The sequence below is a fragment of the Diabrotica virgifera genome, chromosome 6 (genome assembly GCF_917563875.1).
Source record: "Diabrotica virgifera virgifera chromosome 6, PGI_DIABVI_V3a".
Taxonomy (NCBI): Eukaryota; Metazoa; Arthropoda; class Insecta; order Coleoptera; family Chrysomelidae; genus Diabrotica; species Diabrotica virgifera.
This window is the reverse complement of record NC_065448.1, coordinates 138,974,896-138,998,345: the sequence shown is the minus strand read 5'-3', so window position 1 is coordinate 138,998,345 and position 23,450 is coordinate 138,974,896. Positions and strand designations below refer to the sequence as shown.

At 32.0% G+C, this 23,450-nt stretch overlaps 1 protein-coding gene across 3 annotated transcripts; it reads left to right on the top strand.

The window, feature by feature from the left end:
- The first annotated feature begins 547 nt into the window (after positions 1–547).
- LOC114331945 (uncharacterized) lies at positions 548–21,042 on the top strand. Of its 3 annotated transcripts, none has more exons than XM_028281635.2 (3): positions 548–852; positions 5,972–6,227; positions 20,479–21,042. In XM_028281635.2, the coding sequence occupies exons 2-3, from the start codon at positions 5,972–5,974 to the stop codon at positions 20,940–20,942; spliced, it is 720 nt and encodes a 239-aa protein (XP_028137436.1). In that variant the 5' UTR covers positions 548–852; the 3' UTR covers positions 20,943–21,042. The 3 variants fall into 3 exon arrangements, with proteins under 3 accessions (XP_028137436.1, XP_028137437.1, XP_050510003.1); XM_028281636.2 differs by lacking the exon at positions 548–852 and adding an exon at positions 923–1,094; XM_050654046.1 differs by lacking the exon at positions 548–852 and adding an exon at positions 1,300–1,371.
- Positions 21,043–23,450: the final 2,408 nt, after the last annotated feature.

Genomic DNA, 23,450 nt, shown 5'->3' with positions numbered 1-23,450 from the left:
GTTAGAGTACTAACGGTAAATAGCTGGTGGTACGTTAGTTCTCAGTAGCTGTGATGTTTTCCCTTTGGGATCTCAAATATTAATGACTTACTCTTCGCAATGGAATTAGAAGATAATAATTAGTCTTCTCCTGTTTATTGTTTTGGTATATAATGAAAGTAACATTGTTTTGGTTAAAAGCGCTGAGTCGACTCGGTTATAAAAATAATGAATACTATTGTTATTGCAAACCGACCTTGGTCAAACCTAAACTGTTACACTGATATGTGCTAATTTAGGTCGATCGTATTTACTATAAACAAACGTAGTTTGTTTTGCTAAAGACATTTAAAATTATTAAAAGGATTTGTTTTAATAAGAAGATTACTAAGAGATGCCGTGTATCCCAACACACTATGCATTTGGCTCAAAATGAAACTGATAAAAGGTAAAATCACCTAAAAGTAAACTAATAAAACATGACTTATTCTACTACAACTCTTCATACAAACGCCGTATCGTGTGCGCTTAGCTTAACTATTATGACCTCGAAAATTAAAAACGTTAGTGGCTCCCTCTTCCCTACAAATAATATCAGTTGAATTTTTCAATGTTTAAAAAACAACAATTTGTATCTTGCAAAATAATTTGCTAATTTTACTACTTTATAAAAGTTTTATTAAGTTACCGTATAGAAGTAATACTGGTTTTTAAAATCAAGCAATACATTTTGCCCCTTTCGTTATTGATAAAACTTTAGACATTGTTGTTTGAAAAAAAAGTTAAAATCTCAGTGAAGTTTCAATTAAGAAGAAGTAGGACGTAGTACAAGGATTTGGACCTAATTGTTACCCTTTTATAATTATAAATAAGGTAGGTCATAGTACCTATTGTAATAAAATGGATAATATATTTTTTTCATCACATATATTTATTCTAAATCAAGGCTAGTGAACAGTAGTAGCCTAGTGAACCAACCTATCCCCCAAAACAATAATTATGTTATAACCGTTTGTATTTTTTACCTGTGTTAATGTAAAGGTACAAGATTATACATTCAGTAAAGACTGAATTGTATTAACTCTTCATTTTTACCACCAATAGGTACATTCAACGTAATTACAATGAGCTCACTTTATCACTGAACATATTTTTTATGCATAGGTACTTTATAGATAACAGGAACATGGTAAAATCAAGAAATTCTTGTAGGAAATTTAAATTTCAGTTTATGGCTGTTTTGTTTAAGTTTTGAAATATAGCTTGGTTTATGGTTTGTACTATAAACCAGTTATATAATAGACATAAGAAAAATATAAATTGTTTTTATGTGGAATGTATAGGGTTAATGTGGGTAATTGGAAACAGTATTTGAAGCTACAGGATGTCTATGTAAGCATTTGAAATGTAGGTATTTAAAAATACTGGTTCATGTTATACTGGTTCGTATTATAATAAAATAAACTAGTCAGAAAAAGTCACGAAAATAGAAGATATTTAATGTTTCCATTTACCCCAGGAACGAAAAAAATAAAACAGGATTGAAATAGCTAAGCACAGGCAAAGAAGAGGAACGAGAAAAATACCAAGATCAAAGGAAAAGACAAAGAAATTGTTTAAATCAAAGAAAAATAAAAAAAGTAGACGACATTATGAACAAGATCGAAACAGAAAATAAAAGACACAATTCAAAACCACTGTATCAATACTTAAAGCTCGGTAGTAGAAAACTATGTAGCCATAGAAGCAGAAACATGGCAGAAGTATTTCGAAGAAATGTATCAAGAAACGGATATAGAAGAAGAAAAGGAAACAAGAATGAACCCGGAATAAGGTGAAGAAGAAGAATTGACCTATACAGAAGTAATAGATAAAATATGCAAACTGAAAAATGGGAAAACAGCGGGAGAAATGGAATATGCGCAGAACGTATAAAATACTGGGGTGAGGCACTATACAGAAAGATTTATGAACTAATACAGAATATATGGAATAAGGAAACAATGCCCGAAGAATGGAAGAAAGAAATTATTGTGACAATCCCAAAACAAGGAGACCACAGGATATGTAAAAACTACTGAGCAATTAATTTACTGAATGTAACATATAAAGTAATGACTGGTATAATTAGAGAGAGACTAACAACATACACAGAACAAAGCATAGGAGACTACCAGTACAGTTTCAGAAAAGGAAGATCCACGATAGATGCTATCCATACACTAAAACAAGCGATAGAGAAAACATACGAGTACGACGGAGAAGCACATATACTTTTCCTAGACTTTAAACAGGCTTTTGACAAACTAAGTAGAAGAAAAATGATCCAAGACTTACAAGAGAGCAAAATACCAAATAAAATTATAAGAATGATAGAAATGACAATGTGAGATTCCCAAGCAACAATAGACACTGGAAGAGAGAGAACAGAAATAATAAAAATAAAAAATGGAGTAAGAAAAGGAGAGCGCTCTCAACGGTACTATTTATTCTATCATTAGACAAGATAATAAAAAAGTTGTCAAACGCAGGAACTGTAAACAAAAGTGCAGTACAAATAATTGGATATGCAGACAATATAACCATAGTAGCAACAGACAAAAGGGCATTAAAGAAAACTTTTCAAGAAATAGAAAATGAATCCAAACTGGGAGGACTGGAAATAAATGAAAATAAAACAAAATACATGAAGGTAAGTAAGAAAAAGAAGACAGAAATGACAATAGACGCCCACAGCTTCGAAGAGGTTGAAGCGTTCAAATATATGGGAGTATTAGTCAACAGAAGAAATGAAAGTGTAGATATGAAAAGAAGAATTCAAGCAGGAAACAAAGCATTCTACAGAAATGAAAAAAATTTCAAAGAAAGAAGATAAGCCGAAATACAAAAATGAAAATCTACAAAATGGCCATAAGACCAATAGTGCTATGTGCTTTGGAGACATTCACATTAACAGCAAGAGAAGAAGATCAGCTGAAAGTGTTTGAGAGAAAAATTCTGGGACCAAAGAGGGAAAACGAAGAGGAGGCAAGACAATGGATGAACCACGAAATACAAGAATGGATAGGTAAAGAGAACATAGTTAGATCATTAAAAGCACAGAGAATTAGATGGTATGGACACATAATGAGAAGAGAGAAGAAATATCCGTTAAGAGTTATAACTGAATGGATACCACCAGGTACAAGAACCAGATGGTAAACTCAGATAGAGACAACAAGTGGAAGAAGACTTAAGAAGTATGGAAATTAGAAATATAGGAAGGAAAATCAAAGAGAGAGAGAAGAATGGAGAAAGGTAGTGGAAACAGCGAAGTCACACTAGCAACTGTAAAACCAAACTCAGAATGGGATGATCCCCCACAAAAAGGATCTTCAAGTGAAAACAGCTTCAGCTGCCTCAGGAGTGTATAGCTTGTATATATATATTTACCTCAGGAAGTTTAAGAAAAAAACTCAAAAAGGAGGTAAAAGTAAACAACGATCTCTGGTTCCATTAAACATAATGTAAACGAGACTGGAGTAAAAGGATACTTCTTCTTTATGTGCCTTGTCCGTTTCGAATGTTGGCAATTAGCATGGCTATTCTGACTGTGTTTATGGCAATCTGATAGTTCGGCAGATGACAATCTGAACCATTGCCGCAAGTTTTGGAACCACGAGTGTCTCCTCCTCCCTGGGCCCCTTTTGCTGTCTATTTTCTCTTGGATGATTAATTAGCTGTAGTACTCTATATCTATTGTACCTCATAACATGACCCAAGTATTCCAACATTCTTTTCTTTCCTACGTCTCTCTCTTTACCTATCCGGCATAGTACCTCCTCGTTGGTCACATGCTTGGTCCAGGATATAGGTAATATACTTCAGTAAGCCCACATTTCGAAAGCTTCTACTTTTTTCATTAATGTTGTGGTCATTGTCCATGCCTCCATTCCATATAGCAAAACCGGGCTTCAGAAGTCAGATTTTGAGAGGTAGGGTGAGGCTGTTTGAGGTGAAGATTTACTCTATGCTAGTGAATGACGCTATTGCTTTTTGTATTCTTATGTGTATTTCCTTCGCTTGATCCCAGCTTGAATTAACTGTTGTTCCTAAGTAGATGTACGAATCCATGTGTTCAATTCTTCGATTGTCTAATATGAGTTGTAATAATATCTGATAAGACTAAAAACGTTTTGTGATATAGGTACTTTAATTTCAACTTGGATCGTTTTTAGAAAATTTTTTTATAAAAATTATATACAGAGGAAGATTTTTTGACTTCTTAAATAATTCAAGTTAACATTTTAGGCAATATAAATATAAATATTCTTCTAGTAGCTATAAATTATATAATCACTAATCACTATATTTACCTAATATAGAGAGATGAAATTTGTAAAATATTGGCACTGTTCTAAAGCGAATTATGTATTTAAAAACAATCAATTTATGTTCTGCAGAATGACAGAATGGACATTCACTTGGTTTTTAAACAACTGAATAACATTCCACAGAATAACCAAAGATGGAATTGAATTCTGTAATTGCAATTCTGTGTATGAGGCATTGTTGCCCTATTTCATTTCTAGCGGTAGGGAGTACTGTTTCCAATCACCCTTGGTTCCAATTATACCCACACCGATCCTAACTTGTTAGATCTTGAAGGTGAATTTGTTTATTGTACATACAGAGTGAGTTTTATGTATGGAAACACTCAATTAGCTCGAAAACTGCTTGTACGATTTTTATAGATTTTGGTAGGTAGGGGTTTTCTAATGCGGTCCATATTATAGTGCTAATTACATTGTTGTCAGATCTTCCGTTTTTCTGGAAAACTAATGAACTTTCTTATTTCAAATGGAATACCCTGTATGTTTTTTACGTTTTTAAGTTCCTAACAAATACTGATTATTTTTCATGTTATATTCCCTATATATACCTAAATGCCATAATTTCGGAGTTATTGCTACATTTATTAAAAAAAAAAGTTTTAAACAAATAATAAAAATAATTTTTTTCGGCCCAGGTAGACATTATTTTACATTCTTTGGATCATTGGGAACAAAAAAAGTCTTTTGTTATTTTTCCATAAAATTAATCTTTTCGAGTACCTAATAAACAAGTCAAAACTGAAAAAAAATCGAATAATGACGATTTTCAAGGTTCAAAAACACAAGTAAAAAATATAATTTTTGAAATTTCGAAGTACCTAAATTCAAGCTCAACTCTTCGTCTAATAGATTGCCATAAGACTTTTTGGCTCGTTTTATTCTAAAACATTGCCTTTTAATTATTGTTTAATGAAGTGCATATGAGAGGACGGGCGATCGGCCTGCATTAACAACTAAAAAACAATGTTTTAAAATGAAACAAGTTCAAATTACTTATCCATAACTAATAAAATAAGGCTTGAACTTTAATTTGGGTACTTCGCAGTTTCAAGAATAATATTTTTTATTTGTGTTTTTGAACTTTGAAAATCGTCATTATTCGATTTTTTTCAGTTTTAAATTGTTTATAACTCGGAAATTGTTAATTTTAGAGAAAAATTACAAAAGACCTTTTTTGTTCCCAATGATCCAAATAAACCTAAAATAATGTTTACCCGGGCCGAAAAAATTGATTTTTATAATTTGTTTTAATTTTTTTTTTTTTTCATAAATGTGGCAATAACTCCGAAATTGTGGCATTTAGGTATAGGGAATATAACATGAAAAATAATCAGTATTTGTTAAGGACTTTAAAACGCAAAAAATATACATGATATTCTATTTTAAATAAGAAAATTCATTAGATTTCCAGAAAAGCGGAAGATCTGACAACAATGTAATTAGCACTATAATATAGGCCGCATTATAAACCCCCTAGCTACCAAAATCTATAAAAATCGTGCAAGCCGTTTTCGAGATAATTGAGTGTTTCCATACATAAAACTCACTCTGTATATCTAGATTTGGACAATGAAAATGTGATTTTTATTTTTGATAGTAATTCTAGACCTATTTTTTAGATGTATGATACTGACGATGAACCAGAAATTACTCTTGAAAATGTAAATGAAGTATTGGCACAAATAGAAAATAAATATTCTCCAGTGAAAAATATCAGTGCCAATAGTGAGATTGAAGAAAGTTTAATTGTGTTAACCAAAGAGCTAGATTCCATTGGTATACCAGCACTCAATTTATCACAAACTCCTAAGAATATTTTTAAAGAACTTATCTCTAGTACTAGAAGTTTGGTTCAAATACACAGAAACACCCTCGGTAAGACTTTTTTACAAATTTTATAGGTAAATAACAAGTAAAAAATATTAGCATAAGAGCTGTGAGACATTTTTGAGTAGGTATTTTAGGCAACCTGAAATTTTTTCAGGTGACTCTTCCATGATAGAATAATACAAAAATGCCGGTCTGGCTGGAGGGTAGCGGTTATTTTCCCCAAAAATCCCCATAGAGTTAAAAAAAAGGGTAAACATTGTTATTACAAAAAATATCATTGACGTGACTTTAAAGTAATGTTAAATATTCAAATATAAAGAAAATAAACAGGACAGGCGATTTGAGGGCGATTTTAACTGTGCAAGATACTTGTATGGGCGCCCCAGGATTATTTTCAGGGGGTGCATCTGAACTTCAGAAGATTTCATCTGAATCTGTACATACTATTAACGAGTATAAAATATACAACTATACATGCACAGCTATGTACATTCCATCCGGACAGGGGGTACAATTTTATTTTGACAGGGTATTTTTTAATATTAAAAATAAATATTCTAAAAAAACAGGTTTTTTTAGTGAAGTTTTCCAACTGCCAGGTGATTAAACAAATTACGCGTGCATGTAAATAAAAAGCGCTATAGGTAAGCAGCAGTGTGAGAAGAAACGTATACCGATAGCTGTTTGCGTCCTATGTTGTAGCTAAGCGAGTCCGTTCGCTCGAGAAAAATCACGTGACCTGGCGATACCCATGTTGTTGTGCCTCGAAACGTTAGGGTAATTATTATATATTACAGTTTCTTAAGTAACTTTTTAATAATTAAAGGAAAATAATACGTACTATACAATAGATTTTGCAAATATGATAGAAAAATACAAATTTATTATTACAAATAGGTGCAAAAGTATAAAACTATAAACTAAATTAATTCTGTGTCCGAATCTTGTACTTCTTCTTCAAACTCCTCATCTGAGCTTAAATACTCATTCTCTTCTTCGTCAGACTCCCCTCGAGACTCAGATTCTTCTTCTACATGATCTGTAAATAGTTGTAATATGTATATAGAATTAATTAAAAATTAATTAGTGATTAATTAACTGAGTTGCTACATATTCTCTGTCTTTTTATACGGAATCAAAGCCTGGACAATCACGGACGCATCTGAAAAAGACTTTGTGCCATTGTGGATATGTGGTGATATCGAATAATGTAAAAAATATCATGGACACAACACGTAACAAACACGGAAACATTAAGAAAGATGAAAAAGGCAAAAGAAACACTCAACACTATGAAGGAAAAAAATGAGCTACTTTGGTCATATACTAAGAAATAAAAAACGTGATGTCATTGGTTATATAAGGAAAAGTGCAAGAGAAAAAAAAAGAGAACCGGGAAGACGATGCATATCCTAATTGAAAAATTTAAAGTAGTGGAGTGTAAAAACAACAATAGAACTCTTCAGAATCGCTGCAGACAGTGCTGATCGCCATTGTCATGAAAGGACGAGGCACACGAAGAAGCAGAAGATTGAGTTCTAAGATTGAGAGAACTAAAAAAAAAGATTTCAGTTATAAAAAGAACATGTATGTAAGCTTACCTTCAGGAATATATCTAGAATTCTCTTTGATTCGCTGATGAACTATAGCATCATAAACTGATTGAGGCAACCAATCTCCCTGAAACCAATTAAAATCTAATTTACCATATTTAGTATCCATCCATTTCCGTTAGGTGTTAAAGAACTGGGGACTTGCAAATATGCGTTTGGCCAAATTCTCGTGATATACTGAGTTCTTAGCAGATGCTGTCTCAATTCGGCTTTGAACGGAGGCAAAGTAGGTGGATCACACTTTTTCATTATTTTCTTAAAAGGCTCATTTTTCTTATTAGACTTATAATTTCGGCAGAATGTTTGAAATCGTGCTGTGTTGATATTTGATAAATTTTTTGTACCATAAATTTCGCACACAAATTCTTCCAAAGTTTCGAAAATTTCATCGCGGGTACCGGTAACGTGGGCAAATCCAAGATCCGTTAATACTTTCTGATAAATTAAATTTTTTTTAAATATTTTAAACGGTCTTGTCTTGCCCTTTGGTCTTTGATTATGTATTAAGCTTACATACGTGATGAACTATCTTCGTGTCGGGTTCTTCGTGATTTTCGCAGGTCATGTGATCGTCGATCGACATTTCTATACCATCATTATTTACAACATACGAATAACATAAATCATAATTTAAATTTATTAATAAATTACCAATAAAAGGCACCATCTCATCTGCAGACCAATATTAAATTAAAAATTTTCCAAAACTCTGCTTAAATTTAATATTTTTTAATTCCTTGACAAAGTCTGTTAGTATCCATCCATTTCCGTTAGGTGTTGAAGAATTACCTATAGCCCTTTTCATTCACATGCACGTAATTTGTAATTGTTTCACGAAACTTCACGAAAAAAACCTGTCTTTTTTAGAATATTTATTTTAAATATAAAAAAATACCCTGTCAAAATAACAATTGCACCTCTCTGTCCGAAAGGAATGTACATAGCTATGTATGTATAGTTGTATATTTTATACTCGTTAATAGTATGTACAGATTCAGATGAAATCTTCTCAAGTTTAGAAGCACCCCCTGAAAATAATCCTGGGGCGCCCATGCAAGTACCTTGCAGAGTTAAAATCGCCCTCAAATCGCCTGGCCTATTTATTTTCTTTATATTTGAATATTTTAATTTACTTTAAAGTCACGTCAATGATATTTTTTGTAATAACAATGTTTACCCTCTTTTTAACTTTGGGAGGATTTTTGGGGAAAATAACCGCTACCCTCCAGCCAGACCGGCATTTTTGTATTAGGCTATCAAGATAGAGTCACCTGAAAAATTTTCAGGTTGCCTAAAATACCTACTCAAAAATGTCTCACAGCTCTCGGACCATATAAGTAACTTAAACTTAATATATCTAGTCTTTAAATTTAGCTGGACTACCTTTTATCTACATAAATTATCATTTTGGATGGTCAATCACTTCTCAGATATTCATATTATGTTTAACCTTCATAGGACTGAATGAGGTCCTTTGGGACCCCATTACATAATTTGTTTTATCTTTACATATATTAGACCAAGAGGCAGCGCTAAAAAATCTATTTGAATTTACTAAAGCTAGATTTTTCACAGTTGATTACTGTGAGTGTGTAGAGAAACATACTGCGGTCGGTCAAGCGAAACGTAGAACAGGGGTTACTGAGAGGGTATCAAAGTTGCTTTCCTACGAAGGTAATTATTTCCATTTACTAAGGCTGAAAATCAGTACACACATTCTAAATTAAATATAAATAAAAGTTATTATAGTCGGTCAGCTGTATGACGGGACAGAGCCGGTCGGTCGGCCCCAATAGTCGATTGAGGAAATGAAGCATTTTGGCTCGCAATTTTTTCGTCCACCATGGATTTACTTGAAATTTTCACAGAAGGTAGGGAATAGTCCAAGGATCATTTTATATATCATGCCGCTATCATACGCTAAAACCTTGGGGTGGTTGTCACCCCATCTCGGGGGTGGGAATTTTTTATTACATTTTAACCATGTAATTCGATGGAAAAAGTGATTCTAAGAAAAAAATGTTTTTTACATTTGCTTCGTAAAACTAATATTTTTCGAGTTATTCGCGCTTGAAAATAACAGTTTTTCGACGAAAAAATCGACTTTTTTAGAGGGTTTTTTGAAAATACCTCCAAAAATATGCATTTAATCAAAAAAAAACTGTAGATATCGAAATTGTATCTTTTAGTAACACAAACCAAATTATTTTCCTATAATATCTTTAAAACCAATACAAACCGAGATACAGCATGTTAAAGTTAGCTTTTTTCGTCAATGCATAATTTGAAATATTCAAAGCCAAATAATGGGAAAAATTTGCATTTTTCGAGGAAAACTTAAATAATCTTTTTTCAAGTATACAATTAGACCTTTCAAAAAATAATAATAAAAAGTTTCTAGCATGAAAATTAAGCGACTTTCAAAAAAATGTCGGTACCTGCTTTTCTCTACGAAAAAAACAGTGAAAACAACCCCCTAACTACCTTCCTAATTCAAAATTGGTCTTCACCTTTCTGTAGTTCCTTTAATATTTATATTATCAATACATTCAAGGAGTTTGACCCATTTAAAATGCCTAATTTTGGAAAAATTGGAGTTTAAAGAAACATTGATTTTTTGCAATTTGGTATTTTTCACCTTTTACTTCAAAATACTTCCGAAAATACTGAAGATATGAAAAAAATTGTAAACTACTAAGTTGTAGCTTTTTTAATGACTAAAATTACCGTGTGCATAGATTTTCATTACAGTGGATAGTTAGCCAGATATAGCTGTTTATAACCTCTATTTACCAGCAAACACCCCCTTATTCGAGCCCTTTAAACCCGCCCCAATTAAAAACTAAGGCATCTTACGGAATTTAATTTACACAGTCTTATAGCTCTTTAAAAATCCTACAAAATCATTTTTGGGGGGTCTCATTACTGAGAGGGTATCAAAGTTGCTTTCCTACGAAGGTAATTAAATCCATTTACTAAGGCTGAAAATCAGTACACAGTGAGATATAATATTTTTCCAAAATTAGGCGTTTTAAATAGGTCAAACTCCTTTAGTGTATCGATAATATAAATATAAAAGGAACTACGGAAAGGTGAAGACCAATTTTGAATTAGGAAGGTAGTTAGGGGGTTGTTTTCACTGATTTTTTCGTAGAGAAAAGCAGGTACCGACATTTTTTTGAAAGTCGCTTAATTTTCATGCTAGAAACTTTTTATTATTTTTTTTAAGGTCTAATTGTATACTTAAAAAAAGATTATTTAAGTTTTTCTCGAAAAATGCAAATTTTTCCCATTATTTGGCTTTGAATATTTCAAATTATGCATTTGACGAAAAAAGTTAACATTTAACATGCCGTATCTCGGTTTGTATTGGTCTTAAAGATATTATTGGAAAAGAATTTGGTTTGTGTTACTAAAAGATACAATTTTGATATCTACAGTTTTTTTTTATTAAATGCATATTTTTCGAGGTATTCTCAAAAAACCCTCTAAAAAAGTCGATTTTTTCGTCGAAAAACTGTTATTTTCAAGCGCGAATAACTCGAAAAATATTAGTTTTACGAAGAAAATGTAAAAAACATTTTTTTCTTAGAATCACTTTTTGCATCGAATTACATGGTTAAAATGTAATAAAAAATTCCCACCCCCGGAGTGGCAACCACCCCTAAGGTTTTAGCGTATGATAGCGGCATGATATAGAAAATGATCCTTGGACTATTCCCTACCTTCTGTGAAAATTTCAAGTAAGTCCATGCTGGACGAAAAAATTTTGCGAGCCCAAAATGCTTCATTTCCTCAATCGACTATTGGGGCCGACCGACCGGCTCTGTCCCGTCATACAGCTGACCGACTATAATAACTTTTATTTATAAACTGCGCGTCATAGAAAACGGGCACCCTAAAAAATGGGTCATCTTTGATGTCACGTATCTCCTAAACCTGTTGTCCGATTTAAGTCATTTTTGGAATATGTTATAGCCTTATTCTTTGTCAATATTCCTGTGATAATATTTTTGCTAAACAGGTAAATTTTCATTGTATACCGGGTGTACGAATCAAACTGTGTTTTTTTCTCAAAGTTCGCAACACCCTGTGGAATATTCTAGCATTTATAAAATACTGAAATTAAAACCCAACTATAGCCTCAGGTTTTCTTAATATTCTGTTTTTTGATTCATTCGCTTATGTTGGATAATACAAAAGTTAGGTACTTTAACAACTAGTCATGTTCTTCATCAGTACAGGGTGTTTCTAAATAAGTGCGACAAACTTTAAGGGGTAATTCTTCATGAAAAAATAATGAAGGTTTGCTTTACAAACATATGTCCGGAAATGCTTCGTTTATGAGATACAGGATGTTGAATTTTTCCTTACAAACTGACGATTTATTTATTGCTCTAAAACCGGTTGAGATATGCAAATGAAATTTGGTAGGTTTTAAGAGGTAGTTATTGCGCACTTTTTATCATGCAATTAAAAATTTTATTTTCACCATTGGCGCGCATACGGGTAATATCACCGATCATATTACCCGTATGCACGCCAATGGTTAAGATAAAATTTTTAATTGTATGCCAAAAAATGTGCAATAACTACGTCTTAAAACCCACCAAATTTCATTTGCATATCTCAACCGGCTTTAAAACAATAAATAAATCGTCAGTTTGTACGAAAAAATTCAACATCCTGTATGTCGGAAACGAAGCATTTGCTGACATATGTTTATAAAGCAAACGGTCATTATTTTTTCATGCAGAATTACCCCTTAAAGTTTGTCGTACTTCTTTAGAAACACCCTGTACCAATAAACAGCATGCCTAGTTGTTAAAGTATATAACTTTTGTATTATCCAACATAAGCGAATGAATCAAAAAACAGAATGTTAAGAAAACCTGTGGCTATAGGTGGGTTTTAATTTCAGTATTTTATAAATGCTAGAATATTCCACAGGGTGTTGCGAACTTTGAGAAAAAAACACAGTTTGATTCGTACACCCGGTATACATTGAAAATTTACCTGTTTAGCAAAAATATTATTACAGGGATATTGACAAAGAATAAGGCTATAACATATTCAAAAAATCACTTAAATCGGACAACAGGTTTAGGAGATACGCGACATCAAAAATGGCCCATTTTTTAGGGTACCCGTTTTCTATGACGCGCAGTGTATTTAATTTAGAATCTGTGTACTGATTTTCAGCCTTAGTAAATGGAAATAATTACCTTCGTAGGAAAGCAACTTTGATACCCCTGTTCTACGTTTCGCTTGACCGACCGCAGTATTTTTCTCTACACACTCACAGTAATGAACTGTGAAAAATCTAGCTTTAGTAAATTCAAATAGATTTTTCAGCGCTGTCTCTCCGTCTATATGTGTAATTTTAAGCGCTGACCTCTCGTATGTCTACTACCTACTACTCCAAGTAATGAAGCTTAAAATAGGACAAAACCTCGCTATTTTTACAGAATGGATCGATTTGCATGAAAATGTGGAATTAAGTTCACCGTACCCTCTGCTTCAAAATCTATATTGTGCTGACGGGCGCTTTTTAGTTTTTAAGGGTGAAAACTACCCCTTATTGCTAAAACCTATAAAAGGGGTGAACTTTGTTCAGATGCATTACATAATGATTGTTTAATACTCTAACTATATTTATTAACTAGTACGACCCTTTAAAAGTTCATTTTTAAGGGTGCAAACTACCAATAATTGCTCAAATTTGCTCGAAATTGCTCAAACATGACAAAGGAAGATAAAATTTGATTCGGATGATTTATGTTATAACGGTTTAATATTCTTAATATAATTGTTGAGTATTTCAACCCTTAAAAATTTATTTTTTAATGGTGTAAATTACCTCTTATTGCTAAAACCTATAAAAAAGCTTAAAAAGAGTGAAATTTGTCCAGACGCATTACATAATGATTGTCTAATACTCTAACTATATTTATTGACTATTTCGACCCTTTAAAAGTTCATTTTTATGGGTGCAAACTACCCCTAATTGCTCACATTTGCTCAAAATTGCCCAAAAAATGCTTAAGGAGGATAATATCTGATTCAGATGATTTATGTAATAATTATATTCATTTATATTCGTCCCGCCTAAAATTTACGGATAGACACATACACAAATATGTACATATATGTATTCGTATGTGTTATATAGTAATATAGTTCCACAAGTCGAGTATGAATCAATGTATGCCTATTATATAACGTACCTCCACCGTACAAAAAAACACCGCTAACTTACATTATTGTGCTTCTAACTGGATTTCTCCCATTTTTTTTTTGAAAAAAATATATTGGTTTTTCAACCGTAACTTTTTTATTTTTTGCCTTAGAAAGTTTGGTAAAAAAGAATTTTGTAGGTTTTTACATGATCTATAAGGCTATTAATATTAAATCCTTTTAAAAACCTCAGTCGCAAAAAGAGGCGACTTTGAAAGGGTTGGTAAAGGTAGTTTTTGCATGTTAGTACAAGTTTTAATTGTCAATAGCTTACTTAATTTTTGTTGTAGAAAAAATTTTTGCAAACTAAGTTCTTGGGAATTAAATAGCCTACAACTTTGTATCTCAACATTTTTTCGTATTTCTGATGCTAATCTTTCTATTCTGAAGACAATGGCATTTTTTACCAAATTACAAAAATTCGTTATTCGCTTCTACCTCCAGTTTTTTAAAAACCAATAATTCTAAATCAGTCAAACTTCTAGAGTCTATTAATAATACACAAATAAAGAAAACTAAATCAGGCCAATGACTAAAATCACCGCTAACTTATATTATTATGCTTCCAATTGGATTTCTCCATGGTTTTTTAATGTATTGGTTTTTAACCATAACTTCTTTATTTTTTATCTTAGAAAGTTTCGTTAAAAAGTTTTTTGTAGGTTTTTATAAGATCTATAAGGCTATTAATATTAAATCCTTCTAAAATCCTCAGTCGCAAAAAGAGGCGACTTTGAAAGGGTTGGTAAAGGTGGTTTTTGCATGTTAGTACAAGTTTTAATTGTCAATAGCTCACCCAATTTTGCCGGAGAAAAAATTTTCGCAAACCAAAATCCTGGGAATTAAATAAGCTATAATTTCATATGTAAACATTTTTTCATATCTCTGGTAATAATCTTTCTATTCTGAAGAAAAAGTCATTTTTTACCAAACTACAAAAATTTGTTATTCGCTTAACTCCATTTTTTTAAAACTAATCATTTTAAGTTGGTTAAACTTCTAGAATCTATTAATAATACATAAATAAAGAAGACCGAATAAGGTGAATGATTAATTTTAATTAGGGTGGTAATTAGGGGGTTGTTTCCGATCACTTTTTCGCTGAAAAAAATAGGGTCTGACATTTTTTTCATTATACGTCACTTAATTTTTGAGCTGGAGATATTTTTTTTTTATTTATAGAGATATATCTTTTTAAATACTTTTAATTAAGTTTCGATAAGTTATCCTCGAAAAGTGCATCATTTTCCTGTCTTTTGACTTTGAAACTACAATATTTAGCATTTGACGAAGAAGAGCTAACGTATAATAAACTATAGCTCGATTACTATTGGACTTAAAGAAAATTAAAGTTGCTTTTGAGAAAACGAAAACTTTTTAAGTTATTAGCAGAAAACTGATTAAAACATTGATTTTTTCGATATAAAACTAACACTTTCGATAGCGAATAAATCGAAAACTATTCATTTTGGTAAAAAAACGTATAGAACATCTTTGTTTAGAATTAATGTTTTTACTTTTGCAGTCAAAATATAATAAAAAATTTCCACCCCCGAGATGGGGTGGCAAACACCCCTTGGTAAGCTCCTTTCGGCATCATATAATCTGTCCTGCAAGTTCGTAATCGTTCGTAGTGTCCGATTAGTTTGAATTGTTCGCGGTTGTGATTTTATATTTTATCTCTAGTTATTTTGACAGGAATCTCGACACTATAGTTATTTTCCTAACAAGTGCAGAAAGTCATACTTTTCCGCACGCGACTGCAGTTTGCCGAACGACGCGAAGCGGGAGTTCGGCAAACTGCAGTCGCGTGCGGAAAAGAGACTTTCTGCAAGAGTTAGGAACAATATTTTTTCTAAGAGTCTTTAAAAAATTACCAAATCTTAATCAATTAATTTAATTAATATGAAAATACATACACAAATTAATTCTTTGACAAGGTTGTCAAAACCAAACTTTCAATATAATTAGTTAGCATGACGACGATCTTGGTTTCCATGACGATGATTCAAAACAACTGTTATTGTCTACCGATTTGACTTTCGAATATTATGTCAAAATAATTTTATTTCATCGAATTGTCGCGTTAATTTCATTTTTCTACAACCACTATTCAAAGTGCACTTTTCTGCACGGTTTTATGTTAGCAAACTTGATATGTTCTCACAGTATAAGATATTTGACATTAGTGTGCAGAAAAGTGACGTTTCTGTGCCGCAAAGTGACGTTTCTGTGCCGCAAAGTTCTTTTCTGCACAGTTGACTACCTCATTCTGAGTAACGTTATATTCGGTTTACATCCGTGGACTACCTCATTCTGAGTAACGTTATATTCTGTTTACATCCGTGGTTAAACTTTAGACAAATATATAACCTATAAGACAATTATTATATTTAACTATAGCATAGAAACTAAATTATGGATGTTACAACTGTTTTATTTTACAATTTTATTCTTATTAAACATTTTATAATTATCAAATAACCAATAAGGATTTAGCAACCTGTGCAAGAGACGTCGAATGAAGTAGGTTTTGTGTAAATCCGTGACTGCATAAATATAATGTCAATAATGTGTAATAATTGTTTAAATTTAAACAAATTAAGGCAGTGCATTAATTTTTTAACTGATTTCTGTGCAATTTATTTGGGTATAAGGAATTTAAATTGATTAGTAGGTATTAATTAAATACAGTTTAAAATTTATCACATAGGTACCACAACTATTATAATTAATCGTCGTTTGGAAATTGTGATTTTTATTTTTAGGAAAAACTGTGCTTGTAGAAAAAGTATAGTGTGAAACACGTGCAGAAATGTAATTTCTCACTCGTTTGAATTGCGGCACTCGCTTGCGCTCGTACCGCAACTTTTCAAACTCGTGAGAAATTAGTACCTTTCTGCACTTGTTGCACAATATACTATAAAACAGGAACACAATAAGATATATTTGAAATAAATTAGTAGATAATATCTAAATATTAGTTTATTGCATGTATTATAATTACCTTAAGGCCATATTAACATATCTAAATTAACACGCGTGCGGAAAAGTAAAAACCGCGTGCGGTTTCTAAACTAAAATGCGTGCGCGAAAGTAGACATTTTTGCACGCTCGTAGAAAAAATTATTTTCGAATACATTGAAGTTTAATATTATTTTGCTGATTGAATAATTTCGTTTTTTCAGCATAAAGATGTGCATAAATTCACCAGAGAAGTTAAAAGCAGAGGAGAAAGATCTAATATTGATTATGTATTGGTGAACAGATCTCTAAGACAATATATTAAAGATGTCAGAGTGCGAAGGGGAGCAGAAATATATAGCGACCATTACTTGGTAGTGTCCCGAACAAGTATAGGAAACGAACAAAAACTAACTCAAAGGAAACTGAAAAAAAGAGACAAAACCCCAAAAAATCTCACAAACGCAGCTATTAAGTCATATAAGCTAACAGATAAGAAAATAGCACAGAAATACAAAAACTATGTAAACAATAGTCTTCAAAATCATTTAAACCAGAACTATGACTTAGAAGAAACTTGGCAAAAACTTAAAGAAGCACTCCTAGATGGAGGCAAGCAAGTCTGCGGAATGACTATAATTAATAAAAACAAGAAGTGCACAAATTGGTGGAGTAATGAAATAAAAGAAGAGGTCAAATTAAAAAAGTTAGCGTGGAAGAAATACCTAGGGAAGCAGAGCCCAGAAAGCTGTCAAAAATATAAACAGCAGAGGGGAAAAGTAAAAGACATGGTTATGGAAGCGAAAAAGAAGAGCTGGGAGGACTTTGGCAATAAAATGGAGAAAGACTACCACACTAATCAAAAATTATTTTACAAAACCCTGAGAAGTCTAAGAGCAGAGAAGGTACAACAAACACCAAAACAAATTAAAAATGAAAATGGCCACATTCTCTGCGAGAACGAAAGAATCATAAACAGATGGAGAGAATATTTTGAAAACCTCTTGACCCAAGAAGACTCCAATAATAAATCAGATAACACCGAAGAAAATGCACTTGAAAACCAAAATCAAACCGAAATAACAACAGATGAAATAAAAGAAATAATATGTAAGCTTAAAAGAGGAAAGGCAGCTGGCTATGATAAGATATCCGCGGAAATGCTAAAAAATATGGGAGAAAATGGAAATGAAATGCTCAGAAAAGTTTACAATAAAGCATGGAATGAGAGTAAGGTCCCAAAAGACTGGGAAGTGGGGATTATTTTACCCATTTTCAAAAAAGGAGACAGACGAGACTGCAGTAATTATAGAGGTATAACCCTCCTGAGTATTCCTTCCAAAGTCTACGAACGAGTACTAGAGAAAAAATTATTACAAGAAGTGGACCACAAACTGGAACAGTCACAAAGCGGATTCAGGAAGGGAAGAAGCATTCATGACCATATTTTCACACTCAAGCAGCTAATACAAAATACGCGAAATACAAGCACAGAACTACACCAAGCTTTTATAGATCTAGAAAAAGCATTTGACAGAACACCAAGGATAGAAATCGACAAAAGCCTAATGAACAGGGAAGTAGACACTAAACTCAGAAAAGCTATTATGAGCCTATACAAAAACACAAGAAATAGAGTAAGAACAGATAATATGGAATCGGACGAGTTTATAGTTAATGATGGCTTAAGACAAGGAGGTGTACTAGGCCCCGTCTTGTTCAATATTGTTCTAGATGATGTAATGAAGGAAACCAGAGAAGAAACATCGAAAATATATGTTGGACATAGAAATCTCGAAATGATACAGATAGCAGAATGTGCATTTGCAGATGATCTCGTTGTGTTTGGAAGAGATGAGGCCGCACTACAGAGAAACGTCCAAATATGGAGGGATAAACTTGAAAAACGTAATCTGAGGATTAACGAAAGTAAAACTAAGGTCATGATATGTGGGAAAACAGATAAACGTACAAAAATTAAAATCAATAACGACACCCTAGAACAAGTTGAAACTTTCAAATACCTGGGAGTTCAAATAGAGAGTAGGGGTGCACACGATACTGAGATAAACAACAGAATAGCAAGCGCTAATATACCATGCAATTAAGAGCACATTTCTATCGAAAAAAGAAGTATCCCAAAAAGCCAAGATAACAATCTACAACACAGTTTTCGTACCTATCCTAACATTTGGATGTGAAAGCTGGACGCTCACCACCAGACTAAAGAAGAAACTGCAAAGCATGGAAATGAAGTATTTAAGAAGAGTACTAGGTGTGACCAGGATGGACAGGATACGGAATGAGGAAATAAGAGAACGCCTTAAAGTCCAACCAATAGAGAAGAAAATCGAAGCAGCCCAGTTAAGATGGTACGGCCACGTGGTTAGGATGGATAAAGGAAGGCCAGTAAAACAAGTTTGGGAAGCGAGAAGAAACCTGAAAAGACCGAGGGGCAGGCCCATGAAGACCTGGGACGATGAAATCGCTACCATCCTAGACAAAAGAGGAGTCACTAAAGAACAAGCGAAGAAAATGGCAAGAAATAAGAAGGATTGGAGGAAGTTTGTGTACGAAGCATAAAAACAGACTTTATTTTAGACTTTATGCCCAACACCTTAGGGTAGAAGGGTTATCGATTATATATATATATATATATATATATATATATATATATATAATTTCATCACAGAATGCATACAAATACCATTTAACTTTAACAAGAATTCAAATTCAGGTCTCCAGTTACGTCATCATGCGCGAACTCTGATGTATTTGCGCTACGGGAAAATACTATTTCGTTATTTATAGTATCATGCCTTGGACTATCCACTATTTATTCTCAAATTTTCAAGCAAATCGATCCATTCTGTAAAAATTGCGAGGTGAAAAGCTTCGGTTTCTGGACTATACAGATTATTCATTTCTTTGATAAATCATGAAGTAAACATTAATATCAAACCATCTCCTAGGTTTGAGTTCAAACTTTATATTTTTAAACATTCATTACATTAATTTACTTTATTTTTGTATTTATTATCCAAAATAATATTCGGTAAAGTTACTGTGGAATAATTTCTCCCAATTATGATAAATATAAAACTTGTAAATCGCAATTTGGTAGCAGATTAGTTTAAGTTGTTTTTTCCCCATTTGGTATCATTTTTTAGTTCTTATGTTTATTATTATTTAGGACCACTAGAGGACTCAGGGAGTTGGCATTGCCAGTTTCCAGTGGATCAGTTAGTTCTTCTATTTTTACTTTTTGTGTGTTCTGGTAGATATTTTCGATCGTTTTGATCATCCCTAGAGATGTCTCCCTTGTGGATAAGTGGATAATGTCCTTTCATTTGAACCTGCCGAATGCTTTCTTAACGTATATGAAACATAAATGTGCCGGTTTGTTGAATGTGTTATGTGAATTTGTGTTTATATGAGTGTGTTAAATTCTTGTTGAATCTAATGTATGTTTTCTTTTTCAGCACAAATGAAAGATACCAATATCGCCAGCCAAAGAAATAATATTCAAAACAATCACTTATATAAAGTCATAGAATGCTGCCAGTCTAAAGTAAACGCTTATGAAAATAAAAATGCGGAATTAAAAAATCGCATTGATGTTTTGGAAGACAAATTATTAGAATATAAAAAGAAAGAAGCAAATGCAAAGAATGAAATGGACAAAATTAAAAGGTATCAAAAGGAACAAAATAACGACTTCATAAGACAATTTAAAAAACTTTCAGAAGAAAATAAAAAATTAATAGAATCTAATACAGACGTAAAGCCGCATTCAAAAGATGAAGTAATGTTGAACTTTATTGGAAAGTACAAAAGAAATGAAGAAATTTATAAAACCACAATTAATCAGTTAGAAGCAAACAACAGGCAGCTTGTGAGGGATATTATTGATTTGAAATGTAAAAAAAATTCAACGTCCGATTGAAACTTTTATTTATATTTTGTTTTACATTTTAATTATTGCAATATTGACAAAAGGTTTTTCTGTTACGTAATTCTATTTTTAATAAATAATATTTCAAAAATCTCATCGTATTATTCATTCCTGGTTTTCTCTGGATGTTTTGCCAATTTCTGAGTGCGTATCTACGAACATTCCATATCTGTAAAACATTCCGACACTACTTCAGCCCTTGCCCAACATCATATTCAGACAGGTCACCAAATAGATTTCGAGAAAGCAAAAACCATCGCCCCTGTCCGCTCCTTAAAATCGAGAATCATCCGTGAAGCCATCGAAATTGAAAAACGCCCTGACAGCCTAAACACACGCGATGACGCCAAAAGACTGCCGGCAACATGGCGACCGCTGCTTCGGCGAATCCCCACGCCAGTCGATCCCACTCGGGCCTCTCCCGCGCGCACTGATGGAGAGTATAAAGGCCGCGTCTCACCATCAAATAATTTGATCAAACAGTTTGAGCAAACTCCGGAAGTACATCAAAGAAATACATCAAAGTACGTCCTGAGTCACAAAGTGACTCAGGATGTGACGTCACTAACTGTCACTTTCAGTTTGCTCAAACCAGTTTGATCAAATTATTTGATGGTGGGACGCGGCCTTAAAAGGAGCTACACAGGCGAAGACAGGTCGTCACTCGACACTGAGGAGTAGGCAGATTGACACCTCAGTGCCGCTTGACCGTTCTCCTAGAGAACAAGACACTACTCGTACGTCACGAGTGAGGGGAGTAGGCAGATTGAGACCCCGAACTCGAACGGAACCATACCCCTCTTGATAATGGCTCCAAAAAGGATGCCGAAACGTCGAGTTATAAATTCCCAACGCGGTTCTTCCCGAGAACTTAGTAATTTTCATTTACCTGACCGCGGAAATATATATATATATATATATATATATATATATATATATATATATATATATATATATAAATCCTTTAAATAACAGCTGACTTTTTTAGATGAAAATGGGGTTGAATTTTATTCAGCTGGATACCCAATAAACTTCAACCCCATTATATATATATATATATATATATATATATATTGTAATGATATATTATTTTTGATATTTATAATGGATATTATTGTGAAATAGGGTTTTTGTCGCGGTTCTGAAAGAATTAGTTTGTTAAATAGTTTTTTAAATGTTTTTATTATAATCTAAATTGAACATAAAATTGAATGTTTAAATGTGATAACAAAAAAAAATATAGAAATCTAAATTTGAAAAACAATAACTTTAACTTGAAAAACTTCCTACAATTAAATAAAACAAATTCCAGTACCTTATAATTACTATCACTGAATGCCTTCTTATTAATATTTTATAAAATTTGAATTGTTGGATGGCTGAAAAATTAATGGATGTAAGACCACGTCAATTGTCAGTGTCAAAACTGTCAAATAAAATATTTCTTTTCTTTCTTCTCAATTTTAATTCAACTTTCAACTCCAGGATCAGGAAACAGGATACTATTATTAATATATTGTTTCAAAAATTATTAATATTTACAATTATGGATACTTCACAAATTCTTCTTTATATTTCTAATAAATTATCCACACTATGCTGGTTCAAATTCAGGATACATAGTATTTTTATATATTAAAGGATACTTTACCAAATTATAAGTAAGTTTTCTTCAAATATTTATCTAATTTCTTTTCGATTATACCAAATTTATCATGTTTATGCTAAATTATTATATTTTCTGTTAATTTTCAAATCTTTTTCTCTATCAAATTTATAGCTTCATTTCTAATTTCTTGACTGCCTCCTTTTGTCATTGTGACACCCCTTTTTATCCAATTTTTTTTCCAGAACATTCCAAACGAAAAACAAAAAACATTATGACAAATAGAAAACTTCAATTCCTTCTTTTTTTAACATACTATGTCAAATTAGTATGTCATCCACCATCCTATAGAGTTATTTTTGTTTTATTATTTATTTTAATTGATTTTAAGGCATTTCAGATCAGAATTATTACTTCTGTATAAAATTAACATCTTAAATGTTAAATATTATTATTTTAACCTATAATTATTGTTTGAAATGTCCATTTATCTATTTACATTATCTCAATTATAAAAAAAAAACAAATATAAGTCCCTACATAAGGTTTTAATAAATTTCTTATGCTAATTTTGAATGTCCTCATATAAATGATATGATCTTTAATAATTTTTATACTATTCTATGGTATATTTTCTATAAATTACATCTATAATCGCCATTTCAGTCCATTTTGGTTTCTAAACACTTTAATCGGATACTACGTTCTCTGATCTTCGACATACTCTGTTTTAGGACATAGTCATATCGTTACAATTACCCCAAAATAATGTTAAAAAAAATTGAATGTAATTAAAATTTTTTCAAACATTAATTTTCCTTTATTCTATGCAAATTCTTAAATCTAATATTAATCTAATAAAATAACTCAAAAAAATTCATAAACAAACTAAT

Bases quoted from the DNA above. Each gene is read 5' to 3' on its own strand.
- LOC114331945 (XM_050654046.1), top strand. From the start codon at position 1,315: ATGTATAGGGTTAATGTGGGTAATTGGAAACAGTATTTGAAGCTACAG. The intron at 1,372-5,971 runs GTAAGCATTTGA...CCTATTTTTTAG, and splicing joins TGAAGCTACAGGATGTCTAT to ATGTATGATACTGACGATGA. The intron at 6,228-20,478 runs GTAAGACTTTTT...TTTCTTTTTCAG, and splicing joins AATACACAGAAACACCCTCG to CACAAATGAAAGATACCAAT.